Here is a 23798-nt window from a genome sequence, read left to right as displayed (position 1 = left end):
GGAATAAAACTGAGTTCTAATAACGCAGATGAAATCTACAATATGGCAAAAGAGGAAGTATAAAACAGTTTTAGAGAAAGCATATCAGATTGGAAAAAAACTGTTTCAGAAAGATCACTCTTATGATTTATTTCTAAAATGCAGTAAGTCACTGATTGTATAGCAGTAACTTCCAGGTTAGTTAATACAGGTTTCCCTCTTCATGCTAGGATTATATATCCCCCAAATCTCTCATAATGTGAGATGCTGAATCAGAACCAAGGGGTCTTGTGGTATGGATAAAATTTTGACAAACACGCTCTTGCAGTTTTAGAGCCTTATTCTTAAACAGTTACTTAAGCATGTTTTATTTCTTATCTCATGTTCGATATATAGTGAAAGCATTTTCTCTACCTTTTCAATAACTGGATTTTTAGTGTGTGTAATTATAATGGCAGACAAATGGGCAAACTGCACCACAGCATTCTGAATTCTTCATTATGTTCTGCATAATAGATTTGCCCAGACTAGGTCTTAGGATCTTTCACTAGGTTCAGTGTGATTTAGTATGTCCAACTCAATCTCTAGCATTTCGTTTTCACTTTAGTTACAGGATTTCAACAAGATATTGATAACTGCTTTGAACCCCCAGTTAACAGTAGCATCTATGGTTGGTATGGCAGTAGGCTGACAGGAATATACAGCTAGTAAGATTTCACAGCCTGATGATAAATACATGATACAAATCAATGCTTAGAAAAAAGAGTTAGCATAGATATGCACCTTTTAATTTTTTTTCCTCTTTCAACTTCTTTTTCTTCGGCCCTACGAGATGACGCTGTTGCTCATAATAAGGATCATATGTAGACAGTAAACCTGCACTGTAATACTGATACTGCTGTAACTGAAGCAGACATAAAAAATAATTACTTTTTAAAAATTAAGTCCTGATTAAGTAAGAAATATAGCTGCATAAAACGTTCAAGTTACTAGATTGTTTTTATGTTTGGTAATTACTGAGTATATTAACATAATATGCTTAGCTATAAAATGGTAAGGTATAATATAAAATTTGAGGGGAAAAATAGAAAGTAATACCAATGCCTCTTTCTAGTGAAATCAATGCCTCTTGATAGTGTTACCCGTTTTTATAACAAAGGAAACCAGTTATTGTATAATATTGAGCCTGTCAACCCAACCTACTACACAAGATTGCTTGGGGGATAAAAATGTGGAATAACCCCATTTATGCTGCCTGAGCATCTTAGAGAAAGTATGGGATATAAGAATATATGTATATAAGAAGAAAAGTCAATTTGATCTACTCCTCACTATGGTTTGCTACTGAATTTAGTTTGCAAATTTCTTTCTAGCCTTTTTACCTCTTTGTCTTTGCTGTATTTACTTTGATGCAGCTTTTTGTACTTGTGCAATCGCAGCATATTGTGAAGTTCTTCTCTTGAAAGAGTGAATTCTTCTCCTTCCCCATCTTCATCAGTTACTGATTCACTGTCACTGGAGTCATCACTCAGGAGAATGCTCTGCCAACGAGAGAATTTCAATTCAACAACAGTGAGCAAAATAACCAGAACAGGAAATAAGAATTTCTGAAACAGGCCAATGGGATTAAAGCTTCTGAAAAGGGGGAGAAAAAAAAAAACTAATAACATTTACACACATAGAACAGTTTCACTGTTTAGCATTTCCTACTGTTTCTTCCCCTACCATAGTATTAACCTTCATGGAATCTTTTGAGGCTGCTTCAGTGGATGGTGCACACATAACATTTCTGATTCCCTCCTTTACTGCTTTCATGTATACATTTTCTCAAAATCACTGCCAGGCGACCTCCACTTTAGCCTTAGGAACATCATATTCCTAATGTTATCAGTAGCAAGTGGGAAATTTCCTTGCAATGTTTCAACAGTGACCTGTTCTATATGTTCAGGCAAAGTGAACTGGGAAGTTGACTTGTTGAAATTAAATTTAGTGATAATCCACATGTCTGGTCCAGTGACACATTACAAAAATAGCCTTCTTTCTGGCCATGTTGGAAGAAGAGAAGCCCAATGTTTTGGGGTAAGGACTTTTTTTTCTACAAGTTTGCATTAGTGTACATTGTTAGTAAACTCTTGACAGATCTACCCTATACAGGTAGTCCTCAGCTTATAACATTCGTTTAATGACCATAAATCACTTTTTAGAGTGACTTATGGCCATCCCTAACTTTTATAAGTGTCCCCATAGTCACATGATCAAAATTCAGGTGCTTGGCAACCGGCAAGTATTTACAATGGTTGCAGCATTTTGGGAACACATGTGCTCGCCATTTGCAACTTTCCCAGCCAGCTTCCGAAAAGCAAAATCAATGAGGGAAGCTAGATTAGCTTAACATGATTCATTTAACAACTGCAGTGATTCACTTAAAAACCATAGCAAAAAAGTCTGTAAAACCGGATATGATTCACTTAATAACTGCCTTGCTTAGCAACAGAAATTCTGGTCCCAACTAGTTGAGGACAACTTGTAATCATGGTGGATGTTCCCCCATCCTCAAACTCCCCCACCCCCAGCCCCACTTACTTAAGTTACAAATACACTGTAGAGAATCAGCTAATAGCTATGCTTTCTTTGAGTAGTGCTGGAAGGAGCTGCTATCATCTGGAGCGGAGTGGGAAAGGAACAGAAGATAAAAGGGAGCAAGTTACGTTGTTAACTTCTGCATGGGGAACAAGAACGCTGAAAGGATAACACTGCCACAGACCATCTCCCTGCTGCTTGGTCAACCCATTTAGATCAGCAAAAGGGATGGAAAGGAAAAGATGAGGATTTTTCACCTCAGGTTTAGCATTTAGATGAAAGAGTAAAACCAGGAACTGGACAACTGAAAACTCGGGGGCAGGGAGCTCTGAGGAAAGCTAAGATATCAAAGCTTGATGCTGTGCATTACAAACCATGAGAACATGGGGGTATTAAAAATCTGTTAATGTTTATCACATGCATCAATTCTATAAAATGTTAAGAGGGATGGCATTTTTCTTTTTTTCAGAAAATGTTGCAGTTTTTATAGATCGTAAGTTTATCAGATAGATCAGAATAAGGTAACAGAAGGATGACTAAGAACAGATCTGGATTTCAGTAACAAAAAACTCACCTTTAGCCATTTTCTGCTTTTCTTCAATTTGGAAAAGTTATATAGACTCCCTTTTTCTGATTTTGGCTCTGTTTAAAGAACATATCAAAACACTTATATTGTGCAAACAGTTCAACTTATAGATACTTTCAACAGAGAAAGCATTTACTCCAAATTGAATTACCACTGAATCATTTTGTAATCTGAACTACAAAAAAAGGAATCTTCTGATTATGTCTGTTAGCCTATAAGCACATTACATTTTTGATGAATTATTAATTAAACCCAATTGTTCCTGGATCCAAGTGATCTGCAAGACTAGCTCACTTAATTATCAACAAAGAGAACTAAAATTATTTTCAAAACATTCTTACCAGATTGTAACACTCCATTGAGTGAATGTGTGTTCAACATTCCTGAACTTCCTGCTCCAGAAGGTTCTCCAAGCAATGAGGTTGCAGGCTCTTCCTTCACTTGCATCAAGGGACTCCCAGGCTGAGGAAGCAAAGGATTGTCATCCAATCCATCCTCACTTTCATCACTACAAGAAAGATAGAGATATACATTTTATCATAATAAAAGAGGAATAATGCTGTAAAAATTGGTTATGCTCCAGAGTAACTTTCATTTTCCTCAACTCTAACATCAGAAGGAAGTGAAGTTGACTTCAAATCCTGTGGATACATTGATATACTGAAGATATTCTGGCAATAAAATGGAGCAGTTTGCCACTGCCACCTTCTTGAATGTTCGTTAAACTTCAGTCTAGCCTAAAACACTGATATTCTCTGTGGTCTCCAGATACTAACTATGCCCAACTCTGTTTAGTTTCCATACTCAGGCAGGTTTAAGCAACTGTTGCCTGACACTCTAACCCAAGGGTCCCCAACCCCTGATCCACAGACCGGTACCAGTCTGCGGCCCATTGAGAATCTGGCCTTGCAAGTGGTAGGCGAGCGCATGAAGCTTCATTTGGTGCACAAAACTATCTCCCACCCCCCGCTCCACGGACCATAAAAGGTTAGAGACTACTGCTCTAACCCTAGATCTGTGGTGGCAAACCTATGGCATGCATGCCACAGGTGGAACGAAGAGCCTCTCTCTGGGCACATGAGCCATCACCCCAACTGAGTTCCGCTGTGCATGCATGTATGCCTCCCACCAGCCAGCTGGTCTTCGGGTCTCTGCCACACATATGTGGGAGTCACACATGCATGCGCAGGGCGCATGCACAGGGAGCATGCATGTGAGGAGGATAGGCCGCATATACGGGGGTCATGCACACACGTTGCATTTTGGGGATGCATCCGTGTGCTTTGGGCACTTGGTGCTGAAAAGGTTAACCATCACAGCCCTAGATGGACATAATGTATTAGATGTTTGAATAAGATAAAATCAGGTGTGATTTTATAAATATATGTAATACAATTTAAACTGCTGTTATATAAAGTACATTTTTCCACGTTCAGTATTGTATAGGAACTTAAGTTTTGTATATTTTTAATTTTCTTCCATTTTTCTAGAAATCTTTTTTCTTCTTCCATTATTCCAAATTTTCCAGTTCACATTAGAAAACAAGTAATGACTTTGGCAAACTTAGTATGTGTATTTTTAAATACCCTATGCTTTCATAACTAAATGAAAAATAAACACATAAGCTCTGGTTACATCTCCCATTCTTTTAAAAGCATTAACAGCAGCACAAGAATACGCGTGTGGATATTTGGGTAAATACTCTGCTCCTTTTTGAATATTAAAATCTGAAGCTGACATCTGCTGATTTATGTGCAGGTCCCCATCCTTATGGAGCTCATTCACCTCCATTATTGAAACTAATGTTAGGAATTAAGATAGCCGGAATATGAAATGACTGCTTTTTTAACTGAGTCCACATCAAAATATTTTTGATACCTGGATACAGTCCTATTGAAGATGGCAGAGGTCTGTCGTAAAAAGTGATCCAACCGCAAAGCTTTCTCCAAATACCGCAGATAGAGAGGCGTTGCCAGCTCTGTGCAGTTGCCATCCTCTCCTGAACCCAGCTCTGAGGCCATAGAACAAGTCTCTCTTCATGCAAAGATGTCTCCTAATGGACAGCTGTTTCAAAACAGAAAGTAGTAGTTTTAACATATCATACCTATTTTCTGGATCTTTTTTTTCAGTGGCTGGAGAAAATGCATTGTTTTCCTACCTCACATTTCACACATGGCAAGCCCAAACAGAATAGAGTTAAGAAATCAGAAGTTGCACAATTGCACACTGATTCTACACAACGTTAATTCTACCTGACAGAGAAAATATGGAGATGGTGCTGCAATAGGCAATTAAATCACATCCTCCCCGTGGGTATTTTCCCAAAGAAAAATTACTATCCAATTATTTGTGTATCTTTGCTAATACACAAATCATAATCCCTCAAAAATGGTCTGCCATATTGATTAAATGTATAGTGTATTTTGTATATCTCCCTATACAGGAGGGGTTGCATCCTGTCTATTTTAGACTTATCTTTTGACTCCAGTGTCATAACAAACAAATATCTGCTTTAATGGAACTGTGTTATAATCTCTGGTCCAAATAAAGTTCTAAAAAGTCTCCTATACTCCTACTCTTTCTCATGCTAACAGCATTACCTTGATATGGATCTCAAACAAATTTCTGAATCCAGTTGCAATGGCTAATGACAAGAGGGACATAATTACATGAAAATGAATAGTTATAAGAGACAAAATATGTGTATAGAAAATAAATGTTAGTCTATAATATTCAACTCTGTTGAATGGTAACCAAGTACTGTATAACTTATCAACTCAAAGTAAAAAAAACCCGATGTGCATTTCTGAAAATATTATTTTTTTCCTAATCAACTGAATTTAGTACAACAAAAACACAACCAGACAATTAATTGAATAGTGGACGATATGACAGAATATAATAAATCTGTTCAAACTAAATTTTCCCTGAAAAATTTTTGGTATCTTTGGGGAATCTCAAAAACGTTTTCCAGAATACAGGTAGTCCTAAACAGTTTATTTATAGACCTTTGAAGTTACAACCACACTGAAAACTGTGACATGACCATTTTTCACATGTATGACGATTGCAGCAACTCCATAGTCACATGATTTATAGTTGAAGGCTTGACAACTGACTCACACTTATGACAGTTGCAGTGTTGTAGATGCTGTGATCACCTTTTGCAACCTTCTGACAAGTGAAGTCAATGGGGAAACCAGAATCACTTAACAACCATGTTTGTAGTTTAACAACTGCAGTGATTCAGTTAACAAATGTGACAAGAAAAATCATAAAATGAGGCAAAATTCACTTAACAAATTTCTCACTTTGCAACATAAATTTTGGGTTCAATTCTGGTTGTTAAAATTGAGGATTACCTCTAATATCTCATGTCAAAGCATGAACGGGATATGTAAAAATGTTATTTTTTCAAGAAAACATTTTAGGAAATATAGAGATGAATTTTGGTATATGACAAATTTATTTGAAGTTTTATGATTCTTTACTAAATTGTAGGCCAGGGGTGTCAAACTGAAGACCCACGGGCTGGATCCAGCCCATGATTTGCTTAAATCTGGCTTGCCGGGCTGGCCTGGAACTATCAAAGGACCAGCCCGCGATGCCTCTGGTGGCTAAAACAGGCTTGGAGGGGGGGGGGTTGTTTTCACCCTCCATGGCCTCCTGCAGCACTCTGCTAGCCGAAAATGGGCCAAAAATGGCCTGAAAAACGGGCCCAAAACAGGCTGGAAAACGGGTCCAAAATGGTGGAAAAGCAGGCCAAAAATGGCTGAGCAGATTGCTGCAGGAGACCATGGAGGGCGAAAATGAGGCATGGGGGCACGCATGGACCCCCTGTGCTCCATTTTGGCTGGCAGGATGCCGCAGGGTGCATCCATCTTGACCCACCCCCCGCCAGCCCACAGAGAACTAAAATGCTGATCTGGCCCTCAAAGAAATCCAGTTTGACACCCCCCGTTGTAGGCCATTCTGTGATGATTTCTCTTAATGCAAAGAAAAGTCAAGTCTGCCCTTTTCATTTTCAAAATGATTTCTTCAATTCTTTTTTTCTTCTCCCATGATATATACTGCATTTCACATGGTATATATTGCATTTCTATAAACATTTTCTTCATGGTATAGTGAATTTCTATGCATACTTTGCTTTAATATATATGATGCATGACATTTCCTTAAATACAGGTTATTGTACACATTAGTCGAATTGCAAACTATCTAAACATGCTAACAATTTTACATACATCGAATGTAACATGCAAATAGTCCTTGTTCAACAACTGTTCAAACCTATGACAGTGCTGAAAGAATAGTAGTTAGAACCAGTCTTAGAGCTGTTGCAGGATGCCCACGGTCACATAACTAAAACAAGTGCTTGGCTCACGATTACGTTGCAGCCTCTCATCAGTCACGTGATCACAATTTGTGACTTTTCCTTCTGCTTCCCATTAGCAAAATCGATGGTGAAGCTAGAAAAAAGTCACAACTCCCAATCAGGTGAGATGCTCGCTTAATAGCAGCAATCAGGACTTGCTAGAACTGCAATTGCTAAGCAGCGTAGACACATTGTTTTTCGGCTTATGACTAAAGTTCCAATGAACGCCATTAAGCAAGGACCACCTGTACTAGTAGCAAATAACAGAATGCGCTATATCTCTCACAGTTGAACAAGGGACATGATTTTCCAATAGTCCTATGAAAACCAAAGGCTCTTTAGAAGTTTCTTGATGATATCATTAATGAAAAGAAAAAGGCCTTCCGACAAAGAGAGATCACACCCCAGACTACAGATAACCAGGTCATCCTTTCCATGACTATGAGAGTCAGTATAGTGAGTTCCTAAGAGGCTGAGGTCAATTTGCCAACATCTGCTAGATTATGAAGAAAATAAGGGAGTTCTAGAAAAAAAAAATCATCTTCTGCTTCATTGATTATGCTAAAGCCTTTGATTGTATAGATCACTACAATTATGGCAAGTTCTTAAAGAGATGGGAGTACCAGACCATCTTACCTATCTCCTGAGGAATCAGTATTCAGGTCAAGAAGCAACAATTAGAACTGGACATGGAACAACTGATTGGTTCAAAATAGGGAAAGGAATACAACAAGTCTACATATTGCCATCCTGCTTATTTAGGTTATATACAGAGTACATAATGTGAAATGCTAGTGGATGAACCGCAACCAGGAATTAAGATTGCTGGGAGAAATATCAATAACCTCAAACATGCGGACAATATCTCTTCATGAGGATGAAAGAGGAAAATACAAAAGTTGACTTGAAACTCGACCTTAAGAAAACTAGGTTCAGGGCATCTAGTCTCATCACTTCCCGGAAAGTAGAAGGAGAAAAAATGGAAGCAGTGACAGATTTTATTTTCTTGGGCTCCAAGCTCAGTACAGATGGTGACTGCAACTATAAAATTAAAATTGCTCCTTGGGGGAAAAGGTTATAGCAAACTTAGGCATCATATTAAAAAGCAGAGACATCACCTTGCTATCAAAGATCCGTACAGTCAAAGCTATGGTTTTCCCAGTAGTAATGTATGGATGTGAAAGTTGGACCACAAGGATGAACACCTAAGAATGGATGCTTTTGAACTGTGCTGTCCCTTGAGACTACAAGGACATCAAATCTATCAACCCTGATTGTTCCTTGGAAGGACAGACACTGAAGCTGAAGCTCAAATTCTATCGTCACCTAATGAGAAGAGAGGATTCAAGATCCTGATGTTGGGAAAGATCGAAGGCAAAAGGAGAAGGGGATGGTAGAGGATTAGACAGCTAGATAGTGTCATCGATAAAATGTACATTAATTTGGGTTAACTACAGCACAGTAGAGGATGGGCTGGGGGCTGGCCTGCTATGGAAAAGAGATGAACGTGACTTAATGACTGGACAACAACAAAATATTGGTTAAGGTGCTGAAGCAGGTGCCAGGTCCCCCAGGTTCTAGTCCCTCCTTAGGCATGGAAGGTATTAGGTGTCTTTGGACTTCTCCTAGACTGGGAAATTGAAAAACATCTATCTAATAACCCCTAACTGGACCAGTATGGTAATTATGACCTATAACTGTCAACAATAAGGCCTTCATCCTGCAGAATCCAAACCTATAGATATATGCACCAAAACCTGCAGTTTCAGAGAACTGAGCAGACTTGGCCAAGGCACAGCAGGAACTGAAAACTCTTTAACTTTCATAATTTTGTTTCTACAACAAATTTGAAACATTAGGAGCTAGCACTGTGCGCACAGGGATGGATAATCAGGAAAGTGAAGCTGGTACACAATCGAAGCCCTATCCCTTTCATGTGCATGTGACCTTGGTACAGATACAAAAGGGCCAGACATCAATATAGCAGTCATAACTGCCATCTGATTTTGCTGATTCTCCCCGTGAATGTCCTTGCTATGGGCTGACTTGGTTATATTAAGCCATAATATAATTTGGTTTTCAGCTAATTTATGTTTATGGAATAAATTGCATTTTGCTGAATAAATGCAGCAAAATGCCACTTATTCCATAAATTGTATATCAACGTCATTAGCACAATACATAAATCTAGATACTTACTTTCTAGTTCGGTTTGCACAGCGAATAAACTATAATTGGCAAGTTAATCTAATGTTATAACTCAGAAACCATGGTTTACATATAAGTGAATAGTTTAATAACATGCTAAACCTAAGCCAAAGTAAAGCAAATCATGTTATGGCACAGGATGTGTAAACTAGAGATACCAAATTTGATGCAAAAATCTACGGTAGGTAACAGCAAAGAAATAAGGAAAGCTGCCTTCTCATAGGCTGTTCAGAATTATTTAGGCTAGATACAGTAAGATAATATAAACCAGGTCACTACTGGGCTTCCTTGGGCAGATGGTTGGCCAACTATATTCTTATTAAAATATTTAGCATATGACACAATGTTATACAGATCGTCCTTGACTTATAATAGTTCGTTTAGTGACTGTTCAAAGTTACAATGGCATCGAAAAGTGACATGACCATTTTTCACACTTAAAACCCTTGTAGCATCCCTATGATCTTGTAATCAAGATTCAGATGCTTGGCAGCTGGTTCATACTTATGAGCATTGATGTTACCCAAGGTCATGTGATCTCTTTTGCAACCTTTTGACAAGCAAACTCAATGGGGTAGCCAGATTCACTTAACAGCCATGTTATCAACTTATCAACTGCAGTGATTCACTTAACAAATGTCAAGAAAGATTGTACAATGGGACAAAATTCACTTAATAAATGTCTCACTTAACAACATAAATTTTGGGCTCAATTGGGATCGTAAGTCAAAGATTACCTCTAATTAAATGCAAACTTGCACTATGAAGGCCTTCATGCCTTTCACAAAATTTGCAAGTAAGGGATTACCCTCACTTTATGAAGTGGGTTATTCCAAAACAGGGAGCTGCTTCTGAACATCCCCCCTACAACATCTCAAGGAGAGAGGTTACAGTCTATTCTCTTGAGACAAACTTAGTGGGCAGACAGGTGCCACTTGGTTCAGAAGATTGCAAGGACCTGAGGTATAAATCAGCAACTTGGACTCAGAAATAATCCAGCAATAACCTCCGTAGTACTAATTATTCTGTAATACCACTGTTGACCAACCAATGAATGGCATTTTTTACATATTATCTACATTTACATTTTACATTTACATTGTTGGCCTCCCAAAGCCTCCTCAGGTCCTGTTTTTGCCCTCCCCGGCATCCAGAGGCACTCTGTCAGCCAAAAATGGGTGCATTTTTGGCCTCCGGAGGCTTCTGTGGGTCCCATTTTTGCCCTCCCGGGCAGGTTTTTGGCCTACAGAGTGCCTCTGGATGCCAGGGAGAGAAAAACAGGATGCACAGAGGCAAAGTATTTTTTCTTATTTCCCCCCTTTAAACCAAGGTACGTCTTATAGTCTGGTGCGTCTTATAGTCCGGTGCGTCTTATACTCTGAAAAATACGGTAACTGCTTTATAATGTTTTCCCTATAATACAGGAATCTATCCAGTCTGGCAGCCTACTTCTGGGAACAGGTAGAAAAGGCTCCAGGGTACTTGGGGAGGGGTGTTAGACCTAGTCTTTTGCGGTTGTGCAGTGACTCCGAGCTAGCTCCATGCTTTACCCTCCTGCCAGGCTGAATACTTCCCAACAGTATTAGAACAATGATGACAAATCTCTTGAACTTGGTGTGTTCAGAAAATGCCTAATTTGACTCTGCTGACACCCCCTTCCTCCAGACAGAAGAGAAACAATTCATGATCAAGAGTAATAAATTAAATTTATAGTATTTAATAAATAGTTAATAGGTTTTTCCCCAAAAAAATCATATCGCAGGGAGCTCCAGGTTGCACAAGGCCTGGAAACTTCAAAGAATTGTCTTATGTGGCCTTGCAGCCTCCCAAAAAAGAAGAGGAAAACATACTCTGATTCTTGGGCATTTTTTGAGGCTCAAGAGGCTGGGTGACAGTAGGGTCCTCTCACGTGACTTCCAGAAAGTCTGGAGGCCTGGCATCAACATATTGGGAACAAGCCAGATAAATGTGTCAGTCATAGATGAATAAGATAAAGGAGACTAAGCATAATGTCAAGCAAATGAGGTTGGCACTTAGTTAAACAAGGTTCTTTTTAAGAGTACAAGGCTTGGGTTCTAAACGTATATTTAGTTCTTTTTTCCCATTGGAAAGAATTGATAGCCAATATAGGATTTTTGCATTCTGGCAGTTAATTAACATTTTTCAAACACATAAGACAAATAGGCAATTGCTATGAGAAATATCACAAGATTCATTTTCCTTGACCTAAGAAGACAAGTAACAAAGTTGTTCTGTCTGAGCTTACTATAACTTCCAATAAGCAATTCCTCTTCCCATCTCTGGCAAAAAGCATCTACATCTCACAATGTATTCAAAACTGCTCTCCTCAAATGCATTTTCTATTATGTCTTCTAAAGTAAGCACTAGAGATCATTACTTATTTTAATTTAAATGTCTATGCTTTGTGCATCCACTTTTCAATCATTTGTATAAATGATTCATGTTTTTAATCCAAGAATATTTGAACCACCTGTAGAGAATGCTACTCTGCACACATGCTTAATACTGTACTTGTATTAAGGACCCAACAGGATCTCTGCAGCTGCAGGCGAGATTATGATGATGGGGTAAGGAGACATAGGTGACATTACAAATACAGTCCATCATTATCTTACATTGACTAATTTATTGCAATTTATAGCTCTGGGTAAAATATCATCAAGCTACAATAACTGTTTTAAGTCAACTGTATAGCTAAGGAAATGGGTCAGTGTTGCTATTTTAATTAAAATAGGCATGTTTGTTAATCTTTCATTGCTAGGTGCATATAGCATTTTAGCTCACTAATGTCAATGGCCCATAATAGCATATGGCCATTTGTACTTGTAGCTGCACTAGGATTATATACATAGAAACCTCAACCATACTTTACGCATGGAACTCAATTTTCTATTTTCTTATGATAGGCTAAATCATAAATCATGAGTGGTATTAGCACAAAACAGGATTATGCAATATGCTGAATCACAAATTATCTGTACAATCTATATTTTGGGTGACATTCAGATGTCATGGCAGGCCAGTGTACCATCCTGGATTATAGTCAACAGCATAAGTAAAATATTCCAAATCTTGTAATACTTTGACAGAATTTATATAAAATATTATTTGGAAGATTATGTGACTTTCTACTTAACACTAGCACAAGTTCAGGAAATGAAAATTATAAGCCTCCAGAAACAGCATGCTGCAAAGCATCTAATTCCTACTCTAACTCATGATCAGAAATGCATTCAATTGTGTTCAATTATGCATTTTTAAAATTTCCAGAAATGTTAATATTGTTAAAAGAATGTATTTGGAGAAAGAACCTGAAAATTTAGAAAAAATAAAAATATATGCATGTTTGCTGAATTCTGAGAAATAAGTTACCTTTTTATTTTTGGATGTTTAATAGAAGCAGGCAGGCAAAATTAAAAATGCAAACAGAAGTCCACCAATATTATAATAAAACAAAAGAAGATATAAAAGTGGGTATTTTCTTTCTCTGCATAAAATACATTTAGAACACTGAGAAAGGGTTCAGGGAAAAAAGTTATAAAAGCATATTCTGCAACAAGGAAAAGTTGTACAATCACTCTCATTTTCTACATATGAAATGCTGGTATTCTATATTTTAGATCTTTTTTCCCCCCTAATTTCATGAATTACTAAAATTTGGAACTCTATTTCATGTTAGAGATTTTTTTTTATTTGATGTATTTTCAAATGTAGCTCAATTTTTCACATTTAACCATTTTATGAGTTCAGAATAAAAATATTAATATTTATTTTTATTGTTTTATTATTTATAATTGATTTGTGTACAAGAATTTCCGAGAAAACTTTTTCCTTGTGCTTTTATACCTCTTAATACCTTCTGTATTCGAAAAATTAAAAAAGGCAAAAGAGCATATTTGAAAAAGGAATAACTCAACCAAAACCCTATATGTAACTGCAAAGATAACAAGCGTAATAATGAATTAACATATATCAGGAAAAAACACCAGTGTTTTGTTAGTTGGGTATTTAGACATAATCACAAATATTTGGTATGCTTTCTTGGGAAAGTAGGAGTAAAGTGTGTTGGATATGTTCACCATCTTAAATTAGCTCTAAAAATAATAGACAGGATATAAATAATCAATAAAAATCAATAAATATGTATTGATATATGACCAATGTACATGCCAATCATGTAGAAGAATATCTAGGTTAGGAATAACGCTCTGATGATATATATGTCTTATACAAAGATTTTTTTTTATTATCATACAAAACATCACACCCCAAACAACATTTCTAATTCAACATCACTGGATTAAGTGCTTCAATGCTTAATCAAAATAAATTTGATTTAATATTATGAAAGATTTTATGAAAGCAAATAAACATTTTATTAGGTCTGTGGAAGACTTGGGAAACAATTCAGAAAATGTGCTTTGGAGAACATGGGAACAAAACTTGAGTACCTGTCTGCAACCACATCTTTTTTTGAGTTCACAGTGTTGAGTTTGCACTCCAGGCATTCTGAATCACCTTTTTCCAAATAATTTCTCAAGTGCAGCTTTACTAATTCTACCTTACATTCCACAATCTCAACTCAAATTTGTTTAAAGATCAGATATACTCAAATCCTACCAAGCAAGTTACCACAAGAATGTATCTGATGTGAAGACCAAGCATGCAAAAAGGGGTTTAAAAAGTGATCACCTTTATTGTGCTGTGTGCTACACTGCAGCGTTTGGTCAACTCGTAACAAAAGAAATATACAAAGTCAATTATAATTCCAAAATTATAATTAGGCAAAATTTCTAGCCATTAAAGGTCTACTAGTGTGTAGAAAACATTAAAGATCCGACCTTTGGCACCACAATCAATACCAAAAGCCACTGAAGCATCATCTACTCGTGTGATATATTTTATATATATTTTATTTTTTAAATGTATCCTGGTTAAGATATATAAATACGCAGAGATTTTTCATTAAGATGACAAAGATGCCCACTGACACTCCATGCCCACTTTTCTTGGATTTCATCCTTGATAAACGGCCATACCTGGATCTCAGATTCATTCAACATACTAACATGAATCTCTTCCCAGGTATTCCCACAGCTAGAAACCCCGTATCTCAGAGAAAGGCGCACTGATCAGGCCTGGCGGCTTCCTCGTTTTCCATTGCCAGGCACTGAGCAAGCAAGGTGCGCGCACGTGTGACCGTGGACTGGGTGTGACCAACACACACACACACACACTCACACACCGCATGCTGCCCGAAGCCAGAAGGTAGCGAGGCATCGCCTGAGGAACCTCCCTCGCCCTGCAGAAGCCTTTGGGGGGGAAAGGAAAGACCCCCAGAGTACAGCACCCTCCCCACTAGCGGATCGTTCCCCCCCCGCACAAGGCAACATCCTGTCCCTTTAAGAGTAGGCCCGGCCGCTGGGGTGACTGCCGGGGGATTGCGAAGGAGTGGTCGGACGGGGGCTGATCCCGCGGCCTGGTCTAACCGGTCCCCGCTTTGCTGTTACCTGCCCCGGGCCCGGGCATCACGGCGCCTCACCTGCGCGCGTAGCTCGGCTTAGGCCGAGAGTAAGTCGAGTTGTCCGCCCCGCTTTTCCCTCCCGGCCTCTCGCCCCTTGCTGCGTTGGCGCTGCCTGTGTCCTGCCGCGGCGCCCTCGACTTCTGCTTCGACAAGATGGCGGCCGCGCTATTGCTGCTGAGAAGGAGGCGGCGGCTGCGGGCGCTGGGACGGCGGCGGCGGCCACTTTCGCTCACTGAGAGGAGAGGAGCAGGGACACGGGGAGCCATGGCGGGGGGGAGGAGAGGCGCCATAGCCAGGCCAGAATAATCGAAAGCGGCACCCCCAGCTAGTGCTCTGAGCACAGACACACCAACATTTCCCAATGGGCTTTGCCGCAACTTTCATGCGGACTTTAAATTCATATCCCGCGCTCGGTCCCCATACAGAACCCAAAAGAAGTAATCCAGAAACGATTCGCTTATCACTCGATTGGTTGAGTCTGAGAGTGACGGAAATTGCCGAGTGCTTTCGGCTCCCAGAAAGTAGCGTGAGTTAGCAGTTCTCGCGCGAAACTTAAGGAAAGAGTCGCGAGACTGCGATTCCAACGGGATCTCCCTGGAAGTGACGTATAGCTTCTCCTAATCTTAGCTAGGCGTAAAGAGTAGTTGCGGGCCCAGGTAGGCCTCAACTTTGATTCGGGTAACTAGGTATCCAGCTATGTGGACAGGAGGCTTATGAACGCCTTCAAAAACCTTCACCACCCTTCCAGATACGTTAAAATCGGGCCTTTTTCCTAGCGTTCTCGCTTGCCAATGACTGTAGATGGCTGCTTTAGAACTTACTGTGTCGGAAAACATACCTGACATGCTTTAGATTTATTTTTTTTCTGACTTTGCACCCATTCAGTATTAAAGATTATTATTTTAGAAGTGGCAAAAACTGCAATATTTCCATTTTATGGATTCCAGCGGAGATTCTCAAAAAGTAGTTTTGGGGATTTTTTTGGATGTGTTCAAATCAGCCTTGACTACAGATAGTCCTAGGCTTACAACAGTTCATTTAACGACCATTCAAAGTTACAAAGCCACTGAAAAAAAGTGACATGACCATTCTTTGCAATGTAGAAAGTTAGCACCCACCCCACTCCTAGAAGAATGAAATATTCTAGGAAATATTAAAAAGGCAGAATATTGTATTTCCCTGGATGAAGAAAAGGAGGAATGTGTTTTAAAGACAAAGCAGCTTCCTGCAGCTCCCCCCCCCCCTTTCAGCTCCAGGGTGGTGGGATTAAGACATGGCCCCCAGGAAATGATAGGATTACCCATCTTACCACATGGCACCTGGGAAGATTGCATTAGCCAGCAATCAGGTGAAGCCATGTGGTCCAGACCAGGGGTCTCCAACCTTGGCAACTTTAAGACTTGTGGACTTCAACTCCCAGAGTTCCTCAGCCAGCTGGAAGTCCACAAATCCACAAGTTGCCAAGGTTGGAGACCCCTGGTCCACATAAAGTCTACAAAGTTAGCTAAGACCCCCACTCCTGGGAGTCTGACAGTCAATGGGATACATTTCTTACACAGAAACAGGAAACACTAAGGTGGGACCCAACAGAGGGTATGAAACCAAGGGATTCTCAGCATCTCTGCCTTTTTTGCCTAGGAGCTCCCAGGCATATGATCCTGTCCACCATTAAACCATCTTCCCAGACAGCCTCCATGTTTCCAGTATCTTTTTCCCCACTTGGAACTGAACCCAGAAGGATATTTCTTCCAACAATAGTTAACAATCTTTGCAGCATCCCCATGGTCAGATGATCAACATTCAGACTCTTGGCAACTAACTCATACTTAGGACTGTTGCAGCTTCCCAGGTTCACCTGATCACTTTTTGCAACCTTCTGACAAGCAAAGTCAATGGGAAGCTAGATTCACTTAGCAACCGTGTTGCTAACTTATCAACTGCAATGATTCACTTAACAACAAATGTCGTAAAATGGGACAAAACTCACTCAACAAATTCTCACTTAACCACATACATTTTGGGCTCCATTTTGATTGTAAGAGAAGGACTACCTGTACTGTCATCTGCTTGGATAAGTCCCTGCAGCTTTCTGGGTAACATTTTCAGAAGTGATTTGCCATTGCCTTTTCTGGGTAGAGGCAAAGTGACTGGATTAAAGTCACCTATCTGGCTTCATGCCCGAGGTGGATTAACACTTCAGAGTATCCCAGGTTCTAACCTAATACCAAATTGGCTATCTGGTTGTGCCTTGGATGTGTGTCTTCATTATATGTCTTGCCACTAATAAGGGGCATATTATTACAGGAAAGAGATTAATAAATCCCACATTACTAATGTGCCATAAAATTGATGTCAGTAGGTAGACCTTCTCCATGATGCTTGGTCTTCAACAGAGACCTTCGGTCTTCCAAAAGTTCAGCCATTGCCTTCATAATCAAGTTTATCTGACTTGCTTTTGATTGTCTTCCTTCTACCTTTCACAATTACAGATTTTGAATAGAGCTCGTTTTAATGAATTACAGAATAAGAAGGGACGCTGGAGATCTTTTAGTCCAACCCCCTGCTTAAGCAGGAGACCCTAGATCATTCAGGACTAAAGGCTGACTGATCTTTTTTTTTACAACCTTAGAACAGAGCATTGACAACTTCCACAGGCAAGCCAGTCCACTGATTTAATTATTCTCACAGCCAGGAAATTTCTCCTTAGTTATTGGTTGGATCTCTCTTTAATAAGCTTCCATCCATTATTTCTTATCCTGTCTTCAGGTGCTTTGGAGAATAGCTTGAACCCCGTTTGTTATAACAGCCTGTCAAATATTAGAAGACTGCTATTATGTCACCTCTAGTTCTTCTCTTTATTAGACTAGGTGAGGGGTGTCAAACTGGCAGGCTGGATGCATTACGTGCAGGCCATGCCCACCCCAGCTCTGCGAATGGGAAAAACATCACAAAATGTCACGGCGAATTTGACACCCGTGGACTAACTGAACAAGGAGAGATTTAACCTGGAAATAAGGAGAAACTTTCTGACAGTGAGAACAATCAACCAATGGAACAGCTTGCCCTTGGAAGTTGTGGGAGCACCATCACTTGAGACTTTCAAGAAGAGATTGGACTGCCATTTGTCAGAAATGGTGTAGGGTCTCCCGCTTGGGTGGGGGGGTTGGACTAGATGACCTATAAGGGTCCTTCCAACTCTGATTATCTGTATCTGACTAGACATAACCAGTTCTTGCAACCAATCATCATATGCTTTAGCCTCCAGTTGCCAAATCATGTTTATTGCTCTTCTCTGTACTCTTTCTAGAGCAGGGGTGTCAAACTGATGTCATCACGGTGGCATCATGTGACGTATCGGGACTTTTTCCCCCTTCGCTAAACCAGGCAGGGCGAGACCAGCACATAATGCATTCGGCCTGTGGACCAGGATTTTGACAGCCCTGATCTAGAGTCTCAACATCATTTTTTTGTATTGTGATCAAAACTGGTCACAGTATTCCAAGTATGGTCTTACAAAAGTAGTATAAAGCAGTAGTAACACTTCATATGATCTTGATACTAGCCCTCGATGCAGCTTAAGACAGCATTGGCCTTTTTGACAGCTGGAGCACATTGCTGGCTCATGGTTGTGGGTTCCCTCTCAATTATTGCTGTTGACTCAGGTACCACCTGTGCTGTACCTGTGCATTTGGTTTTTCTTGCCTAAATGTAAAACCTTACTTTTCTCACCACTGTATTGCATTTTGTTGGATAGAGCCTAGTGTTCAAGTGTGTCAAGATCCTTCTGGATCTTGAACCTATGCTGTAAAAGGGTCAGCTTTGTATTGCCTGAAAATTTAATGAGTTCCCCTTCTAACTTTTCATCTGAATGGTTTATGAAGGATGTCGAAGATACTGGGCCTAAGACAGAACCTTGTGGTACCCCACTGTGTGCTTCCTTCCATGTAGTTCATTCCATGTAGTTCTTGCGTCCAAAGCATGTTAATTTGAGCTGTCATTTTATTTACTTAATTTATTTAGCTGCTCAACTCACATATTTTTATTTATTTAGAGAATTTATGGGAGCCCTGGTGGCACAGTGGTTAGAATGCAGTATTGCAGGCTAACTCTGTCCACAGTCTGGCATTCAATCCTGATGAGCTCAAGGTTGACTCAGCCTTCCATCATTCTAAGGTTGGTAAAACGAGGACCCAGATTGCTTGGGGGCAATATGCTGACATTGTAAACTGCCCTGAGAGTGCTATAAAACACATGGGGTGGTATATAAGTCTAAGTGCTATTGCTATTATGACATGACCACTCATTCACTCTTAGTGACTTTGGGTGGCTACAATAAAAATCCCAATATAAAAAGAATAACACCCCCACCCACCCCCACCCACGGTGATAAGCAATCAAGCAAGCCACTTGATGGGCTCCATCCCACTCTGGGTTCCCCAGGCTCATTGGCAAACTAGGTCTTTAAGGGCTTTGCAAAAGAATGTCAAAGTAGAGGCTGGTTTAATCTCTACGGAGATGATGTTTCAAAGGGAAGGAGCCACAATAAAGACAGCCCTTTTAGGTCCCACCAGATGCATGGCTATGTGGCTTACAATATTATGTAAGATTTTATATTTGTTCCTCAAGTGAGAATAGTCATTTGGTTTATTCTGTGATTCATTGGATTCTTGACTACCTTGGTATTTTTGAGAGTTTTCTACAAATCAATATTCAAAAGTGTACAAATCTTTGTCCTGCTTCTTCAAATTCCAACGTTAGCATGTAAGTAACAACCAAGTAAGAACTATTTTCTGCATGACTCCTTGTACAAAAGACACTGCAGCATGCAAATATATTTTCTAATGCCATTATTGTTACTTTGCAAAGTACTAGTGTAGCATAGAGTATTGATTACTCATTCCATTTCTATTGATAGTCGATCTTAAAAGGCAGAAGCTAGCTCTCACTTCAATATTTTCATTGTCAATTCGAAGCCTGGTTGTTATACCCGTACTTCTTTAATCTTCTTTCATCTTAGTATCATAATTTTATTGTGCTCATTGTGTTTCATTACTAGACCCTGTAAATCATTTAGTTTCAGGTATCAAAAAGCTCAATAGCGGAGGCCTTCCGGTTTGAGCTTCGGCGACAGACCGAAACGGCGTCTCTGCGCGGTTTCGATCTGTGCTCACCACTGGAGCTGGCTGCTTTCAGGGCTAAGCCACCCTGTAGAGGTGGTGAAGAGGGGGGAGACTGCCTGCAGGGTTGAGGAGAGCCACATCTCTCCTCCTCAGCTGGCCATTACTCCCTTTCCCGAAAGCGGTTGCAGTGGTGGTCAGAAATGGCCACCCCAAAGAAGAACTTGACCAGGAAAGAATGTGCAGGAGGAAGATAAGAAGAGAAAGTTTTAGTTGACCAGGTCAAACAGCGAAAGCAACAAACAAGGTACCCTGGAATTTAAACTATAAAAAAAATAACACTGTTCCCAAAGAAGATTTTTAAGCAGCGAAGGAAAGAGAAAAGGGAAAGGATTTGGTTTTTTTTTCTCTCCTCTTCCTTTCCCTATACTGACAGCTAAGAAACTTAAGCAAGAAATTGAGAGAGAAAAAAACTACTTTGACATCAATAGGCATTTAAGCTGAAAATAAAATGTCAAAGGGATAATAAAGATTGCTGGATACTCAAAAGCTTTTGAAAGCAGGAAAGGAGAGAAAAAGAATAAAAGGGCAGGATCTGGAAGGGAGGAGACTGCCTGGAATTAAAAAGAACTCACAGTAAAATCTCAACAAGACTTCTAAAAGATACGTTTTAACTGAAAACATGGCAACAAAATAGTAAAACCCCAGGAAGAGAAAGTGAAAAAAGAAGTAAGAAGAAACAGCTCGGGAGTATTTGGATTACTTGGTGACTTCTGGATTTTTGGTAACTGCATTTGAATGACTAAAATCAATTGGGTGGTTGTTTAAAAGTGTTTAAAATGGTACCACTTTTAGAAGAACTGAAAATAGAACTTAAAAAGTACAAAGAAGATGCACAAGAAGGGAGAGGTTCTTTTGGCTTCGTATTTCAAATCTTAGAAATGGAGATTTGGAACTATGAGAAACAACAAGAAATGCCTGCAGAACAAGAAGATTGGGACAAAGAAGAAGCCATTTTAATGAATAAGTAATTTTATGTGGGGAAAAACAAAGGAAAGGGGGGAAAGAGAATGAAAAGTTTAGGATTTGGAAAAACAACCCCAAAAAAGAATCGCTTGAAAAATAAGTATAAAATTAGAAAGAGGGAAGAGGGAAATGCAGAAGAGAGAATTAGAAGTAGAGAGACAAGGGGGTAAAAAGGGGAGGGAGGAGAGGGAAGAAAGAAAGGAAAAGAAGTTATAAAGGACAGAAACAAGATATAGAGAAACAGGGCCTATTTAGAGATAATAGGTGAAAATCTAATTGAAAAAGGGATTCTGCAAAGGTACATAAGATAGTATTGTTATATTAGAAATAAAAATAATTTCAGAAAATATGAAACAATGTATGATCAAAATGATGGATAAAATAGTTATCGTACTTTAGTGGAATGTTTGTTAATAAATAAATGTAATAAAATGAATATTCAATGATTTATAAAACATAAGTGAAGAGAAATAGGGGAAAAATTAATTATGGAAATATTATACATGTCCCCAAGGAAGTGTAATATTTAATTGAAAAGAAATGTTAAAGATGTCAAGACTTTAATGAATATTAATGATAGAACTGAATTGGAATGGAATGAGGCTTTAGAATTACATATATTTACAATCTTTCTTTTTTTTTTAAAGAGTATAGTGTGTATTATAAGAATGTACCAAGCAGAATTCGATTGAAAGTTATGTATTATGTATTATATTGAAGGTCATAACCTTAAGGTATATATTGAAGATTAAATAAGAGTTGAATGGATGTAATTAAAAGATATAAAGGTGTCATATTCCAATTAGTAACTACAGGAGAAAATTTGTTTAATGAGAAAAGATAATATGAAATTGAAACAGAACAGACAATAGTAGAAACATAATGATTTGAATTGAGATGAGATAATCAAAGTTGAGAAAATTAAAAGAGGGGAAAAACTATATAGAAAATGCAACATAGTAATAAGATATGGAATAGAACACAAAAATGGTCATGAAATTCAGTTTGTGTCTGTATAAAGAAGTGTAACCCGAGACCATGCTATTTTCAAAAAAGATGTTTTACCTGTATTTTGTGTGTGTGAAAACCCAAATAAAACTTAAAAACTTAAAATAAAATAAAATAAAAATCACCCTTGCTTTCCTCTCTCAGCAGCCTTTGATACCATCAACCCTGGTACCCTTTTGTGCTGGCTACGGAGTCTGCAGCTGGGCAACACAGTCTTGCACCGGTTTGGCTCCTTTCTCCAAGGCTGGTCCCAATTGGTGTTAATTTTAAAAACTTTTTACTCCTGGTTCTGTGGGCGTGGCTTGGTGGGCATGGCTGTGATCATGTGATTGGGTGGGCATGGCCAATTTAGCAGTCGATTTTGCCAACTTAGCATTCCATTAAACAATACACAACAGCCCCCTTTTCTGTTCTTTTTAATACTGCATGAAGTTTTTGTTCTAGGTTATTTTTTTACTAGTGGGGAGAGGTTGGCAATACCTGGGGATTTCTGGGAATTTCTCCTCTGTGTTAAGAGGCACCAAAATAACCAAGATGATATAAGGTCTCCTGCTGGAGCAGGGGGTTGGACTAGATGACCTCCAAAGTCCCTTCCAGCCCTGGATTGCTGTGCTGTCTCATAGCATCCTCTGAAACGGCATCTAGTGCCAGGGCTTGTGGTCCTTCCTTCTCCGTTTTCCTTCCCTCCCAATCTCATTTACTTTACTTTCCCTCTGACTCTTTCTTTCTTTCTTTCTTTCTTTCTTTCTTTCTTTCTTTCTTTCTTTCTTTCTTTCTTTCTTTCTTTCTTTCTTTCTTTCTTTTCTTCTCTCTCTCTCTCTCTCTCTCTCTTTCTTTCTTTCTTTCCTTCCTTTCTTTCTCTTTCTTTCTCTTTTCTTCCTCCCTCCCTCCCTCCCTCCCTCAGAGGCTTACTTTCTCTCTTGAAGGCCCCTCATGCCCTGTTTTAGGCCTAGTAGGCTTCCCTGTAGACTCCTGGGAGCCAAAACGGGGCATGGGGGGGACGGGACTCCTGGAAGGGGCCAGCCAGAATTTGTATCATCAGTTCGCCTGAACTGGCTGAATTCCACCATTGGATCCAGCTCTTTTAAAAGAGAGACCACACACAATAACATAAAGATCCATTGCATTATTCCCCTTGGAAATAAGAAATTTTATTACTATATCCATTCTACACAAATAGTTTATTTTAACATTGAACATTCAAATTGTTTTAATGAAGGGAAAAAAACTCAAAAGAATGTTATGTTTTCTGAAAATTAGACAGAACAGATTAAAGAAAGATTAATATTAAATCTACAGAGATTCTCAGTCATCCAGGTCATGGTTGTCCTAAAGGTGCTTTTTTCAAAAGGCAACTGGACTTTCTGTTTTGTT

The 23798-nt window shown here is 39.0% G+C and overlaps 1 protein-coding gene across 2 annotated transcripts in view; it reads right to left on the bottom strand.

Moving 5' to 3' along the window:
• Window positions 1-15778, bottom strand: part of INO80 (INO80 complex ATPase subunit) — a 53526-nt gene extending 37748 nt beyond the window's left edge. For both annotated transcript variants that reach the window (XR_015741033.1, XM_026710002.2), the window contains exons 1-6: window positions 15292-15778; window positions 5024-5209; window positions 3487-3653; window positions 3134-3201; window positions 1362-1520; window positions 763-883 (exon numbers count right to left, since the gene is read on the bottom strand). Coding sequence is in view for 1 of the 2 variants with exons in the window: in XM_026710002.2 (XP_026565787.1) it covers window positions 763-883; window positions 1362-1520; window positions 3134-3201; window positions 3487-3653; window positions 5024-5166 (658 nt within the window). In the remaining variant the exon portion in view is untranslated. The remainder of the gene's footprint in view (window positions 1-762; window positions 884-1361; window positions 1521-3133; window positions 3202-3486; window positions 3654-5023; window positions 5210-15291) is intronic.
• Between the last annotated feature and the right edge of the window lie 8020 nt (window positions 15779-23798).

This window comes from Pseudonaja textilis, chromosome 1 (assembly GCF_049901715.1).
Source record: "Pseudonaja textilis isolate UNSWEBS1 chromosome 1, rPseTex1.2, whole genome shotgun sequence".
In the NCBI taxonomy this organism is placed as follows: Eukaryota; Metazoa; Chordata; class Lepidosauria; order Squamata; family Elapidae; genus Pseudonaja; species Pseudonaja textilis.
This window is presented reverse-complemented; position numbering and strand designations above follow the sequence as displayed.